General features: G+C 37.2%; 1 protein-coding gene across 1 annotated transcript in view; it reads left to right on the top strand.

The window, feature by feature from the left end:
- Eda2r (ectodysplasin A2 receptor) overlaps positions 1 to 16,864 on the top strand; it is a 39,753-nt gene that overhangs the window by 10,688 nt on the left and 12,201 nt on the right. The window contains exon 3 of the mRNA XM_042694928.1: positions 6,126 to 6,222. Coding sequence (XP_042550862.1) covers positions 6,136 to 6,222 — 87 coding nt within the window. The 5' untranslated portion in view covers positions 6,126 to 6,135. The remainder of the gene's footprint in view (positions 1 to 6,125; positions 6,223 to 16,864) is intronic.

Here is a 16,864-nt window from a genome sequence, read left to right on the forward strand (position 1 = left end):
CTGTCTTTTTATTTTTGAGTTAAAAGAATTCTGAGCATATTCAAAGGCATAAATCTCTTAGTAGAAAAGCCATTAACATTTCTTGTTCCCAGTTATGAAATTTTTTTTGTTTCTTTTTTTTTTTGGTTGTTGGTTGTGGGGCTTGAACTCAGGGCTTGGGCACTGTCCCTGAGCTTTTTTGCTCAAGGCTAATGCTCTACCATTCTGAGCCACAGTGTCAGTTCCTATTTTTCTTTTTTTAAATTTTTATAATGTATTTTATTTTTGATCAACATGTATTAATTGTACATATTGGTAAAGACTGTGGTATTTCTATACCTGCCCAGCAATACCCAATAAAATCTAGCCTGCCTTTATCTACCTTCCTCATTCTTCTCATTCTTATAGTGTCTTAAGAAACACAAATATTTTGAAATTTTAAGTTCTAAGTTTAAGTGTATCTTTCTTTTTTCTCCTTTCATTCTTTTTTTCTAACTTTTTTCATTTTTATATTTAATTTTATTATAAAGGTGAGGTACAGAGGGGTTACAGTTACATATGTAGGGTAATGAGTATGTTTCTTCTTGAACATTGTTACCTGTTCCCTTGTTTGTTTCCCACTTTCCCTCCTCTCCTACCTCCCCCCCTCAAGTTGCAAAGTACATTTCCTACATAGTGTCTTTTGAGTATCAAACTTTTGGTTTACCCTTTGTCTTAGGTCCTCTTCCCTTTCCCAAATCAGATAAATATATATAAGACATGGGGTTCTAAAATACAGTGACAATAGGGGAATGAACCAAAGGAAAAAAATGAAAGAAAAAAAGACATAACCACGCAGTACATTAAAAACAACTACAACAGAAAGAATGGCATTGCCCCATTTGTAAGGAAATAGAAAGACTTGAAACAAATCATTTTAAGTGAAGAAAGCCAGACCCAAAGAAATATAGGCTCCATGGTTTCCCTCATTTATAATAATTAGTATATGTCTAAGATAGTCCCGTCGAAAAACAAACTTTACAACTTTGTTGGGGGGGGCAGGTGGCGGGAAGGGGGGCAGTTGAGCCGGGGGCGGGGGATGGGAATGGGTGGGAAGGGGAAACAAAGGAGGAGGCAACAATGCTTGATAAGAAATGTACTCATTGCCATGCTCGTGTAATTGTAACCCCTCTATATGGTATTTTTACAATAAAAAGATGTACCAAAAAATAAAAAATATAAAAAAGTTTTTCTCTTAAAGATTATTTTATTAGAAAATAATTTTAAATATGTACAAGTTTCTGTTATATGAAAACTCTCTTTAAACCAGAAAAAAATTCAGCTGAGTGCCAGTGGCTCACACCTGTAATCCTAGCTACTCAGGAGACTGAAACCTGGAGGCTCTTGGTTTGAGGTTAGCTTGAGAAGACAGGTCCATCGAAGTTCATTTCCAAAATAACCAGCAGAAAGTTAAGGAAGAGGTGTGGCTCAAATGGTACACCACTGGCTGAGCAAGCAATCTGAGCAAGTAGAAAGCCCTAAGTTCAAACTCCAGTATTGGTGAAAAAAATCAATGAGAATGCATCAAATATGATTTTAAAGCTTAGGGACAGGAAAAAACTAACTAGTGACATAAATCACAAGAGTAATTCTCTGAGTAGCATTGATGGGGAATGAATCATGATAGGGCCTATAATGGAATGGCTCTGTACCTTTACTTTGGTAGTAGTTACACAAGACTATACAAGTGTACATGAAAGATTTTTGCTTCATATTTGCTCATTTTACTGTGTATATGCAGTGAAAAACAATCCCAGAGCACTTCTCCATTACCTTATCTAATGCCCAAATTATATCATAATAGTTTTGCACAGCAGGCAGAAGTGTCTCCATTCTTACAGACGAAGACATTGAGTGAACTACTTAAAATTTAATGAAGAATTTTGATTCAGGACAGAGCTAGAATTTTGTCACAAACCACAGACATTTGTCTGCTGGATTTGGGTTTCATTCATTCTCCATCCATTTCCCTTGTCTGTGGTTTACTGCTGAAGCTATTGGGCGAGGTGGACACAGAATACAGCCGGCAAACAGTGGATAGGGTTTTGCACACGCAGGACCCCAGCATATGTTATACTCCAGGGAAGGAGAGAAAAGGCACCTGACACTCCTCCTTCCTCTCTTCTCACTAAGGTAATATAAAGACAACACAACCCTATGGGTGAAAAATGTTTCTTGAGCAGTCACAACGTTAAGTTGTGGAAATGTAAGGAATTGTTTTCTGGAAAATTGTTTGCTCTTCAGTACAGGTCCCAATAACCTCCTTGCTAATCTGTAACTATGATTTTACATTTCCATTTCCATGGCACTTGTCCCAGAAAGGTTTACAAACCTTTATCACCTGAGTTCATTCTATACAGGAATATCTTGATGGAGAACATCCAGCAAACGTTGAGAATAATGTTCCTTTTAGCCAAGATGGATTAGGTTCTAAAGGCTTGTGGGTGATACTGTTAGCATCAGTAAGTGCAGTGAAAGGTGCTAGATACAGTACAGTAGTCTCTACTCTTGATGTTGCTTGGCCAAAGGGCCAAGAGTTTGAGGTTCAGGTTCAGGTTCATCCTCTGTGATCTTTTGGAAGAGTATCTTGTTGTAGTTATATGTTACCTCAAAATTACTGGCTTTTCTCAAAATCAAATAGTTTTTTTTTTCTGCTCTCAAAATGGACACTGTTAATTATAGGGAATGATGGTGGAAAGTATTACATTGTCTCTGGATAATGTCATCTATCAGTTATTAGACAGGTTTTCCTATATGCCTTATCTTCTTTAGAATAGACCCAGCATCCATATGGTTTTGTTCACTTTAATAAATGTAATTGTGTGTGTGCATGTGTGTGTGTGTGTGTGTTTGTGTTTGCACGTGCATGCATCATACTGTAGCTTGAACTTAGGGCTTCTTGTTTTTGTTTGTCTTTTTCACTAAAGGTTTGTGCTTTACCACTTGAGTCATACCTCCTGTTAGCAAAATGAGCTCCCTTCCAATAGCTTAGTATACTCCTTCCCCTCTTCACAGTTTAGCATGCTCCTTTCCTAGGCAACACTCGGCCCATTTAGTAAAGGCAGTAAATAATCAGCCTCCAACCCCCTTTACTTTGGGATGGGACTTCTCTGGGGCAGCTACCACCATATAAGTCAAACAAGAGCCCCTTAGATTGACCTTCAGGTCTGGGCAGCTGCAGGACCCCTTATCTACTATTTGGACAGCAGCCATAAATCTAGTCCGCTATGATGAAGCCCCTGGTCCTCACTTACACACAAGGTTCTCTGCCTCGTAGCTCCTTTTAGCCCCTCCTAAGCCTCCTAGGTTATATATGTCACCTCAGACAATAGCCAGTGTTTCTTCTCACTTCTCCCTTGTGAGAAGGAGTCTTGCTGGCCCCTTTCCAGGATATACCTGGATGTCTGAGAGTTTTTCTGGCAAAGTCCAAATTATCTAACAGTGGTGCATTCTAGTTAATTGGAAATGAGAATCTCCTGAACATTTTTGCCTAGTCTGGCTCCGCAATTTTCAGATTTCCTGAGTAGCTAGGATTACACGTGTGAGCCACTAGCCTCCAGCTTAAAGGTAGTTTTTAAACTTGTAATGAAGGACCCTTTATGTTTTACACAAATGGTTTGACAAAAGGGGTGGCGATGGGAGAAATAAACCTCTGGTCATTCCTTAGTTTCTGATATGGGGATGTGACAATAAGCCTACTTTGCCTAGGCAGTAGTCTCAAAAAAAAAAAGAAAAGAAAGGGTCTGGGAAGGTGGCTCAGTGGTAGAGTGCTTGCCTTGCATGCATGAGGCCCTGGGTTCGATTCCTCAGCACCACATAAGCAGGAAAAAAAAAAAAAAAGAAAAGAAAGGTTTGGGGCATCTGCTATTTATTAAGTAGATGGGGCAATCCAAACTCATGTCTCAGGCACTCAAAGGCCAGCAGCAGCTGCCACAAAGATTTCAAATGCCTGTTTCAAGAGCTTATCTTAAAGAGGAGGATTCTCTTTGACTCCTGCCACTGTTTTTCTGTTATCTGGACAAGAAAAACATAAAGGAATGTTTTGCACGTGGGTGTGTTCATTTTGTTGCCTTGTTGCAGAACTGATGGGTTTTGTTCTCAAAGACAAGGGTAGGTAGCAAGGCAAAGGGAATATGCCTACTGAGGGTTACACCACAAAATACTCAAAAGCAGCACAGAGAAGGGTTATATATATTTTGTTCAAAATAGATTTTATAGAAGTGGGAAAAACTAGCCCAGTTGGTGGTGAGAAAAGTTGCATTTAGCATTTAAGCAATAATGCTAGCTAGGATATTTTACCATGTCTCCTTTGGTTACCTTTTTCTTTTTGTTTCTCTGCCAGTCAGTCCTGGGGCTTGAGCTCAGGGTCTGGGCACTGTCCCTGACTTTTTGCATTTAAAGCTAATGCACTACCACTTTGAGCCACATCACTATTTCTGGCATTTTGATAGTTATTTGAAGATAAGAGTCTCATGATTTTTTCTGCCTGGGTTGGCTTTGAACCATGACCCTCAGATCTCAGCCTCCTGAATATCTAGGATTACAGGCTTGAGCCATCAGCACCCAGCTCCTTTGATTACTTTAGAAGATGGACAACCCCTTAAGGTGCAAACACATGCTCTCTTATGATTGGATGTATACCTTTAGGACTTTTTATACATTGAGGAAAGCACCTGAAATTTTCTGCTGTTTGGTAGCAAACAAATCTTCCCCCGTTTTTCTGATGGAGAAGGATAAGCCAGATGTATCAATTACTTAATTTACTTTCATTGAGAGTTCTCTGTAAAAGAATACCTCTATCTGCTTATTATACCTCTTTGAGGCCTTTGGGATGGTTTGATGAACCTTAGCTCATTTGAGCCTTTCAAAAATTAGCTGATAAACGTGAAGAACATTGTCTCTTTTTTTCTAGCTCCATATACTGGGGCTAGAAAAGTTCTATCTGAGATTATAGGCCAAAAGAAAGCAAGTCAGCTATGATGATTAATCATACCAGTTGTCCCAGACTCTCCCAGCTTTTGCACTAAAATATCACCTATCCTGTCTCTTCACCCAGAGAACCAAGAAAGATTTGTGTCCTAGTAGATAGGACTAGAATCACACATCCCAAATAGCAGTCCACTGAAAGTCCAATCCATACTAGTCCTATATCATCTGTCTTCTAAAAACTGTTCTATGAATCATATTTTCTCTTCTCCTTCCTTAAATGCACCAGGATGCTTTGTACATGTTGAGACATCCTCCACTTCTGTTCTGCCTAGGACAGAAGCAATAGAAGTTAATGGTCCCCAGAGATACTATACATATTATTACATACTATTGGCAAAGGAGAACCATATTTCAGCCTTTTCATTCACAAAATAAAGATTATGCAGAAGAGGTGCACACTAATGGCTCATGCTTCTATCCTTAGCTACTCAGGAGACTGAGATCTGAAGATTGCATTTTTATGTTAGCCCAGATAGTAATTTGTAAGACTTATCTCCAATTAACCACCAAAACACTGAAAGTGAAGCTGTAGCTCAGAGTAGAGTGCTGGTCTTGAGGAAGACAGGCAAACATAAACATGAAGCTATGAGTTCAAGTCCCATTACCAGTATGCAAAGTAATAAAGGATTATATTAAGTAGTATAATTTCTATACTACTTACTACACAGAGATACTGTAAAATACAGTAATAATAACTGTAAAAGTGATTTATAATGTGTTAAGTGCTGATCATAAGGATTGCAGATTTTCTGTACTGTGTAGAAGGAAGTCAATGGCTTGTCTTATTCTTTTTTTTTTTTTTTTATCATCTAAGCTCCTGGTAATAATCATTAACTAAAGATCTGGGCAAGTTCTATGGCTTCTACGCTTTGCTTCAGTTTCCTTATCTATAAAATAGACTTCATCATTGTTGGTGTCATTGCTTTGAGAACTGAATGAGTACATGAAAAACATTTGGAAACATAAAATGTAGTAAATACTCTAAAAGTATTAGCTATTTTGGATTGCTTCCTTAGCCCCTCTTAGGACAGGGGTGACATTAAGAGGATATGGAACACACCACTTACTTTGTAGTCTCATTATATTAATTTCTTAGTTGTTGTGTTCTTTGCCCATAGCTTCCTAACCATGGATTGCCAAGAAAACGAGTACTGGGACCAATGGGGATGCTGTGTCACCTGCCAACAATGTGCTCCTGGACAGGAGCTCTCCAAGGTAAGTCCTAATCATTCCACTTAGTTTTTCCCATCTTAGGAACCAGATCAGCAAATGGGAAGGAACAAGATTAGTAGGAGAACCCCCTCTAGCAGTGAATGATCCAGTTTGGTAGGTAAAACATGGGATCCAGAAAGGATAGTAACAATTGTTGCAGCAAAAGGTCAGCCTAGAAGGAACAAGTTAAAGGATGGGTTTTATGATATATTCATAAGAGGTGTGGAATATAGAGGCCCAGGAAGAAAGGCGAAAAGCCAAGATAGTTAATGTGTCCTCATGTTCAGAGTGTCTAAGCTAAAGAAAATACTGTGCAAAAGAGGACTCAGGTATGAGGCACCAGCCTTGAGGCACTATAATCCCATTTGGATGTAGGGATCAGAACAAAATGAACAGCAATGCAGAGTGACAGCAAGGTTAGACTGTTTAACTGTTCCTTCCTGGGGGCCTTTGTTGGTCCTTGAACCTGAGATCATACTAAATGTATGCTACAGAAACTGGAAGTAGACAACCCACAATAATTTCATTTAATCAGCGATTGCCTGTTGAGTGCTTCCAAAGTGGCAAGTATGGCTGTAGACATCACAGATATGGCAAAATAGGCAAAAGTCTATGCCTTCATGAGCCTTGTCTTCTAAATAGTAACACAACTAGAAAAGAATGAGCTGAGCACCAGTGGCTCATACCTGTAATCCTAGCTACTCAAGAGCCTGAGATCTGAGGATCTCAGTTCAAAGGCAAATCCAGGTAGGAAAGTCTGTGAGACTCTTTCCAATTAATGACCAAAAAGCTGGATGTGGAACTCTGGTTTAAATTGTAGAGTGCTAACCTTAAGAAAAAGATCTTAGATCCCTGACTGCAAGCCCCATGACAGGCAACAGAAGAAAGATCAAGGTAGAGATAATTAAGGAGTTGAGATCTGAAGATATGCCAAGAACAAAATAAGAATGGTTTGATACTGAGTGACTAGGTGGCTATTCCTAATCAGGAAATGAAGGAAGAGCATCCTAAAGAGATCCTCTCTGGGGACAGGATATAGCTGGTACAGTCCCAAGATGGAAATGAATTAGGTATGTTTAATGAAAACAAAGAAGCGTCGTGCAACTGGTATATGATAAGTGAGATGATTATGTCTGTATGGGCCAGATAATATAGATATCTGAATCCCATGAGGAGAAATTTTCATTTTTTTAAATATACAAGAACCCTTATGGAGGGTTTGACGTAGGAATGACATATTTCTGTCACTAAAGGAAAAAAATTATTTATCTCCGCACATTCTCCCCTTTATACTTTAAAAAAATCAAAAGAATATTTGCCCAGGGATACTAAAAGACATAAGCATAGGGCTAGGAAGGTGGCTCAGTGGTAGAGTGCTTGCTTCCCATGCATGAGACCCTGGGTTTGATTCCTCAGTACCACATAAGCAGAAAAAGCCAGAAGTGGCACTGTGGCTTAAGTGGTAGAGTGCTGGTCTTGAGTTGAAGATCTGAGGGACAGCAGCCAGGCCTAGAGTTCAAGCCCCACGACCGACCAAAAAAAAAAAAAAGACATAAGCATAAATTTGAACTCTTCATATATAACATTGTACCCCACATTGGGATGTCCACAGGACTGATAAGAGATTCTGGTACCAAGGGAAGTCCACCATAGAAAGACCAAATCAAATAAGCTGCTTAGCTTGGCTAAAAAAAATCAAGCTTTATGATAAAAACCTTTGCACATGTTCCTATCATGTAAAAAATAGCTATTTTCTTTAAAGCCTTCCATATTTACAAAACTGAATTTCTTCAAGGGCAAAACAGACAAACCAACATTTGTTTATCTATAAAATTGCTGTTATTAAACTTACAAATTCCTTCGTGAAATGCACATTTAACTCATCCCTCTGTAACTGCCATTTATTTCAGTGCCACTAGAAACCTGGAGAAAATAGACTGCAATATTGTGCTTCTGTGAAAGTTTTACATATATGTAGTTTGTATCTATCCTTCATTAAAAAATGCTCTCATTTGCATTATCACATTTGGTTTTAAAATAGGCCAGCAAAAAGGCATCATTAGTTCATTTCATAGATGAGACAACTAAGGCTCAAAGAGGATATATGATTTGCTCAAGAAGCATGGTACAGTAAAAATAAATACAAGATCTTGGGACCCCTATATTACTAAGTTTAAAGTCCATCTTTGCTATGGAAAAATTAATTTGACCGTGAATCAAATAAGATGCACAAAGTTGAAATGAACATATTATCCAAAAGAAGATATATAAATAAAATGAAAAAAATCTCAATATTACTAATGGTCAGTGAAATAACAAACAAGCTGTAATAAGATAAACCTCAGCCCAGTAAGTGGCTAATATAAAAAAGACAAAAGATAGTAATACTGGCAAAGATGTGGAAAAAAGAGAATCCTTGTACATTGTTGCTGGGAATGTAAACTAATATACGAAAAACAGTACCCTCAAAAGATTAACAATATTGGGGGGGGGGAAATGGGAGGGCAGGGATGGTAAGGGGAAACAAAGGAGGAGGCAACAATGCTTGATAAAAAATGTGCTCATTACCTTGCTCATGTAATTGTAACCCCTCTGTACAGTATTTTCACAATAAAAAATTATTAATAATAATAAAAAAGAGAAAAAAAGATTAACAATATAATCATGTTAGGATCCATCAGTCACATTTCCGGATACATTTTTAAAAAATCAGTATGTTCCAAACACATCTGCATTTCCATGTTTATGGAAGAACTATTTACAAAAGTCAGGAAACAAATTACATATCTATCAATGAATAGATGTATGAAGAAAATGTGGTACAAAGAAACCACAGAATACTATTTAGCCATAAAGAAAAATGTAATCCTTTCATTTGCAACAAAAATGGATTGAACTGTAGGTTATCAAGTTGTGTGTGTGTGTGTGTGTGTGTGTGTGTGTGTGTGTGTGTGTGTGTGTGTGTGTGTGTGTGTGTGTGTGGTTGTGGTCAGTTGTGGGGCTTGAACTCAGGGCGTGTGAGCTTTCCCTGAGATCCTTTGCTCAAGGCTAGTGCTCTACCACTTTGAGCCACAGTGCCACTTCTGGTTTTCTGGGTGGATAACTGGAGTCTTGCACATTTTTTTCAGGCCTGGCTTTGAAACATGATTCTCATATCTAAACATCCTGAGTAGCTAGGATTACAGGCATGAGCCACCAGAGCCCTGCAGGATATCAAATTTTGTAAAATAAGCCAGGAAGAGCAAAACAACTATACCAAGCTCTCAACAATATGAGGAACTTTAAAAAAGTTGATGCTGGAGAAGTTCAAGATGGAACGGTGTCTAACAGAGGTTGAGGAGCAGTAATGAGAAAGGAATGGGGGACGGTTGATAGATAGGTACTAAGTTATACTTTGATTGGGACAAATTCTGGTGTGCTATTACACAATAGGGTGTATATGGATAACAATAATGCACTGTACTTTTCAAAAAGTGAGAAAAATTTGAAAATTTTCACCATATTGTTTGAGCAGACACAAACTTAACGTTATTGAAATCAACAAGGTATCAACTATTGAATTAATAGGTGCAATGTTTATGCTTTGTATACCAGTAAAAATTTAGTTCAAAATCTTCATCAAGTTCTTTATCAATAAACTAAATGAAAAACAGTAACCTGAAATTTAACAGTGACTTGAACTATAAGCACATATATGTACATATTGAAGTCTGGAGATAGGCAACCTGTCTTTTGTTGAACAGATATAACAGCCAACAAGGACCCAGGCTCTTTTTTTTTTTAATCCATCTTGGGCACCTGTGTCTTTTTGATTGCTACAACTCAAAGCTCAAACTTCAAACCATAAAGAAAAACAGAAAGCAGAGGCAGGATTAAAATAGCTTGTCTTTTATTAGGAAAGAAATGTTTTTTCCTCATATACTTCCCCTTGTTTCTTACGGTCCAGATCTGAGTGATACAGCTCCTATCTCTAGATGGGAGACTAGGAAATGAGTATCTGGCAGACAAAAGTGGAATTTCCATGATTGACTAAAACAAATTAAGAATCCGTTCTTGAGACTGATCTTGCCACCTAGAATGAAATCAATGTTCTGTTAGCAAGGAAGCAGAGGCTCAGTGATGTTTGGATAAGCAGCTAACAACATATGAGGTAACTTTTTTCCAGTTATCTCTATTTATTTTTAAATTTCACTCATGAATAATAAATACCACTGTAAATAAATCATTGCAGAAAATTAACACTATTTCCTGAGGACATTTTTCTGGAAGTATAATTGCTAAGCTAAATACAATTTTGAGATTCTTGAAATATATTAACAGATAACACTTTTGAATTTTTTCACTAATTTCCATTACAATTGCATTTATTTTCAACTGCACATAGAATTCCCATGTCCCAAAAGCCTAACCAAAAATGAATAATGCATTTCCATTGTCTATTAATTTTATGCTCCCCTCTGTAATATTAAATTCCTAATTTATGAGGACTTTATGAGAATTTTGTTTTTACATTTTTACATTTGATAGGGAAATATACTAACCTTTTCTCTTTGTCCATTTGCATTTCCAATTTTCCTGTGTCTGATTTTTTTTCTGTTCTGAATATTCATTGTTTGTTGTTCATTATCTATTCTTATAAGTCACCTGAATTGGCAGACATATTGATGAATGGAGAGAATTTTTAAATTCTTTATATATTGTGCACATAAATGTATTTAAAATCAGAAAGATTTTTGAATTTTTTTATCATTTCATATATTTATCTTTCTCATTAATTTTTGACATAGATTGGTAAAATCCAAAATCAAAATACTGTACATTCCCTTGGATGACCCATATTTTAGCATTTTGAGTTAAATGCTACCATCTCCCTCTTTTTGTTTCAGTCCTGGGACTTGAACTCAGGGCCTTGGCATTGTCACTTAGCTCTTTGTACTCAAGGCTGTTGGTTAAGCTACAGCTTAACTTCCAGCATTTTTCTGCTTAATTTCCTGCACAGGCTGACTTCAAACTATAATCCTTAGATCTCAGTCTCCTGAGTAGCTAGGATTACAGGCATAGGTCACTGTCACTGTTACCTGTCATTAAATACCCTTATATGTTATGTAAGTTAGTCTTTTGTTTAGAATAAATAATTTCTTATAGCACTGTTGATTTTCAGCTTTTTTGAATTGTTTTTCCTTTCATGGGACAGATGATTGTTTGATATTTTTTGGTATTTCCATAGTTCTCCAAGGCTTTTGTTCATTTTATTTCTAGTAATTTATTTGGTCTCTATTGTTCAAATTGCATATATTCTATTATTCTATAATCACATTCACTGATTCTGCCATTTCTTCTCTAATATTGAGCACATCTAGGAAATTTTTGCGATTTATATTTTTATTTTTGTAATTATCATCTGGTTCCTTTTAAAAATAATTTGTTTCTTTACTGAGGTATTCTATTTATCATTCTTTCAATTTATAATTACTGTGAAGCATTTTAATTATGGGTGCTTTCAAAATCCTTGTCAGATAATTCCATTATCACATTTGTTTAACTGCTGGTATCAATTGCTTGCATTTCTGTGTGTATATGGATTTTCTTGGTTATTTTTTATAAATTAATTTCTTTTTAATTATTTTTAAATAGTTATGCAAAGAGGTGATTCTCTTAATTCTTGTTGTGATTGGTGATGTCTTACTGTACCCTGGATATTTTTTCAATTATATTAGAAAGTTTATTTAAGTCTTTCATTTTAGGAAACAATCATCTATTTAAGTTTATTTATTTATCTGCCTGTCATGGGGCTGAACTCTGTGCCTGGGTATTGTCCCTCAGCTCTTCAGCTCAAGGCTAGCGCTCTACCACTTGAGCCCAGCACCACTTCCGGCTTTTTCTACTTATGTCATGCTGAGGAATCGAACCCAGGGCCTCATGCATGCAAGGCAAGTAGGTGGCACTTTACCATTTGAGCCACAGCTCTACTTGTAATTTTTTGGTGGTTCATTGAATATAAGAGTATCATAGACTTTACTGCCTGGGCTGGCTTTCAACCAGAATCCTCAGCACTTAGACTCCTGAGTAGCTAGGATTATAGACTTGAGCCACCCAACAGTGCCTGGAAATTTTCAGTGTCCTTGTGGTACAATTTTTTTTTTGTCAGTTATGGAGCTTGAACTCTGGGCGTAGGCATTGTCCTTCAGCTCTTCAGCTCAAGGCGAGCACTTTACGGCTTGAGCTATAGCGCTACTTCCGGTTTCCTAGTGGTTTATTGGAGATAAGAGTCTCAAGGACCTTCTTGCCCAGGCTGGCTTTGAACCATGATCCTCAGATCTCAGCCTCCTGAAAAGCTAAGATTACAGGCGTGAGCCACGGCGCCCGGCTTGTGGTACAATTTTTAATCTGTAGTCTTTCTCTGATGCCATGGTGGCTCCCTCTGCTGTGAGTGTGATAGCTGATACTTGGAGATTTTCCTGGGTGATGTCTCCTTATTTGTAATGGTTGAAATTAAGGTGACTCTAAGATGTGAGCAGCCACATGATTTCCAGGCTGAACTACTTGTTTCACGGTAGGACACCAATTGACAATGCATCACACCATCTGTCTCAGTGTACTAATCTCATATCCATAAGACAAAGAGGCTAGGTACACAAGCACAAAGTCCCTTTTTTTTTGCTTGCCATAAAAGTTTTATTTTTTTATTTTTTGTTTTTTTTAAATAAGTTTTTTTTAATTGTAAAAACACTTTACAGGAGGGTTACAGTTACATGAGCAAGGTAATGAGTATTTCCTATCAAGCATTGTTGACTCCTCCTTTGTTTTTCCCCTACCATCCCTTCCCTCCCCACCCCCCCACCTATTCCCTCCCCCCCACCCTACTCCTAAATTGTAAAGTTCGTTTTTCAACATAGTCCCTTGTACATCCCATTGTTACAGTGGGTCAAACTGTATGTCTATCTAAACTTTTTGTTTTTTCCCTTCCCCTCCCCAAATTAGACCGACATCAAATACAGTGAAAACGGGTTATACCGTGGGGGAGGAACATACAAAACAAAAAAAAATTCACATGGTACATTATAAATACGTTAGAAACAATAGCAAGAAAGAAAAAACACCTGTTGCAACAATGAGAAGTACAAAATGTCATGTCAAAACCAGCTTTACAATGTCGGTGGGGGGGGGAGGGGGGTTATGATTGGGTGGGGGGGAGGGGGGAGGCTGGGAAGGGAGGTGAAGGGTAAACAAAGGAGGAGGCTGCAATGCTTGGTAAGAAATGTATGCATTATCCTGCCCATGTAATTGTAACCCCTCTGTACAGTATGTTCTCAAATAAAATAAAATAAAATATTTTAAAAAAAAAGAAAGAAAAAACATTGTGTCCCTATCTTGGGGTTCATTTCACTTATCATCTTATCTGGTCATATGAACATCGCTTTTGACCTTTTCTACTTGTCCTAGACAGATACTAGTTATTGCAAATAAGGGAAACCATGCAACCTATGTTTCTTTGGGCCTGGCTTACTTCACTAAATATAATTTTTTCCAAGTCTTTACATTTCCTAACAAATGGGGCAGTGTCATTCTTTCTGATGGAGGCATAGAATTCCATATATATATATATATATATATATATATAATATTTCTTGATCCATTCATCTACTGAGGGACATCTGGGTTGGTTCCATATTTTAGCTATGGTAAGTAATGCTGGTAGCTTTAGTATGGTCTTGTTTGTGATCATTTGGGTAAATGCCCAAAAGTCAGATTGCTGGGTCATAGGGGAGCTCTATGTGGAGTCTTTTGAGGAACCTCCATACTGCTTTCCAAAATGGTTGAACAAGTTTATACTCTCACCAACAGTGCCTTAGGGTTCCCTTCTGGCCACATCCCCTCCAGCATCTGTTGTTGTTAGAGTTCTTGATTATAGCCATTCTAACTGGTGAGGTTGTTATTTTGATTTGCATTTCTTTTATGGCTGGAGAGGTTGAGCATTTTTTCATGTGTCTATTGGCTATCCTTCTTTCTTCTTCAGAAAAGTTTGTCTTTAAGTCTTTAGCCCACTTATTTATTGGGCAGTTGTTTCTTTGAGGATTTGTTGTTGGGGGATCTAATTCAATGCTATCTACAAATTCAATGTGATACCTATCAATATTCCAACCTCATCCTTCAAGGAAATAGAAGAAGCAATCCAAAAATTCATAGGAACAATAAAAGACCCCGAATAGCAAAAACGATCCTTAACAGAAAGAACAATGCTGGAGGAATATCAATATCAAATTTCAAACTCTACTACAAAGCCATAGTAATCAAAACAGCTTGGTACTGACACAAGAACAGATTTGAGGAACAATGGAATGAACTGAAGACCCAGAAATGAACCCACTGACCTATAGCCATCTAATGTTTGATAAGGGAGCTAAAAAATAGAATGGAAGAAAGTCAGCCTCTTCAGTAAAAGGTATTGGCAAATTGGTTAATCACCTGTAGAAAACTAAAGCTAGATCCTTATATATCACCTTGCACCAGAATCAACTCCAAATGGATCAAAGACCTTGGAGTCAAAGCAGACACCCTGAAAACATTACAGGATGGAATAGGAGAAACCCTAGGTCTTCTTAGCACAGGCCAAAATTTTCTTAATAGAGATCCAGAAACACAACAAATCAAAGAAAGGTTGGGCAAATGGGATTTCATGAAGCTGCAGAGCTTCTGCCTGGCAAAGGGCATAGCTAGCATGATCAGTAGAAAGGAGGAGGCTTGATAAGAAATGTGATTGTGACCCTTCTATATGGTATTTTCACAGTAATAATAATAAAAAAAGAAAGCCCACAGATTGGGAGATCTTCACTAGCCATACAACGGATAAGGGTCTCATATCTAAAATATACTTGGAACAAAGTCCCTTTTGCTGGTTCCTGCTGACGATTTATATCTCTGCTTATGGCTTTGGAATATTAGACCCATAGGAAATCAATGATACACAATTTTGGATGACAAATTTGCTTATTTTTCAAATAAGGATGCCCGTGTGACTTTAGATGATTTTATAGAGAATATAAAATTATTTAAGTCTTTGAGAGCAGGGATTTTTCTCTTATCACTTCAGTTATTTATGTACAATATATCAGATGGCATCCTAACATAAAACTTAGTTGTCTTTACCAGGTGTTTTATGAATTAATAAAATAAAAACACAGCGCTAATCTAACCAGTCTATTAATTGATTCTCCATAAATGCCAGGTAACTTCCACAATCTCTCTCTTTTGTACGTGAATCTGTGAAGAGGTAAAGAATCTTTTGATTCTGTTGCCCTAGATATTATAAATTTTTGTTTCTTACAGAATAAAGTTTTGAGTATCTCTCTGAATCCATTCCCAGTTCTAAGAGAAAGTTTTATGTGTGTGTGTGTGTGTGTGTGTGTGTGTGTGTGTGTGTGTGTATACATATATATATTTCTTTTAGTACTTATGTATTTTCATTTTAATATTTAAATATGTGATTCATTTGAAATTTTAGGAAAGTTGATCAAATTTTATTGTTGTTTACATGGTTGTTTTTATTCAACCTGTTTATTTAAAAGGCTAGCTTTTTTTCATCCATTTGAGATGTTTTTGGTCCATTTGGTCAGCTTATGTAGTGGTATGAGCTAGGTGATAATATTTTTAAACAATGGTTAAGGATCTTCCTTGAGGTTACATGGCTGGTTAGTGGGAGTTAAAGCTAGTTCTCTCTGGCTATGGAACAGTGTTTCATCATAGACCTGTATTTCTTGCTATGTTGATCCTCAGCAGCAGCAAGTGATGGCAACTATCATTCTAACACTACACATAAGGTAGCAGAGGCTCTAGTAAGTCCTTTGCCTTCCCAGGAAATCTAGATTATGAGTAAATTACCTAGAACCCATATGAGGCTTCTGGTATCAAGAGTTGGGTTTTGGTGGGTAGGTCATTGCAAATGGGGCCGTGAGGCATTGAATAAGGGCAGAGTAGGTAAGTAAAGGCAAAAGTTAGGAGTATTTATTTACAGGTAGAATATGCTCATTTTTCCCTCCCCATGGGAATTATTTTACTACAAGTAATTCTGTTATACTAAAATTTGGTTAGATAAAGGATTAGGGGCTTATTTCAGACATTACCTCTAGTGAGTGAGGAGGGTTATTTTCATTCAGGGACTCAGCCTTATGAAGACTCTGTCATGTTTCTAACAGCTTTATTGAAGTACGGAACACAATTTACCCATTTAAAGTGTATTTAGTATACTGCATTATTACGTTCTAATTACAGTAAATATGTAACATAAAATGTGCTGCTTAACTAAGTATACACTTTAGTGGCATTAATCACAAACATAATGTTGCACCATCATTAGCACTGTCTAGTTGTAAGACTTTTTCGTAATCCTAAGCAGAAATTATGTATTCATTAAGTAATAACTTGAGAAAAAGCTATGGCTTGTAGCATAGCAGGTAGGAGCCTTGTTTCCTATTGAAGCTAGTCTATCAGAGCAGAAATAAATTTTGAAGACTATCTATTCCAATCTCTCATTTCTTTGATGCCCAGAGAGCATGGGTATGAAAAACTTCCCAGAGTAACACTGTGTTGATGACAAATCTTAGGCAAGCCTAAGCCCAATCATTTCTCTCTTCTCTATACTGTATTT

This window comes from Dipodomys spectabilis, unplaced genomic scaffold, assembly GCF_019054845.1.
Source record: "Dipodomys spectabilis isolate Male_0828 unplaced genomic scaffold, ASM1905484v1 ptg000176l, whole genome shotgun sequence".
Taxonomy (NCBI): Eukaryota; Metazoa; Chordata; class Mammalia; order Rodentia; family Heteromyidae; genus Dipodomys; species Dipodomys spectabilis.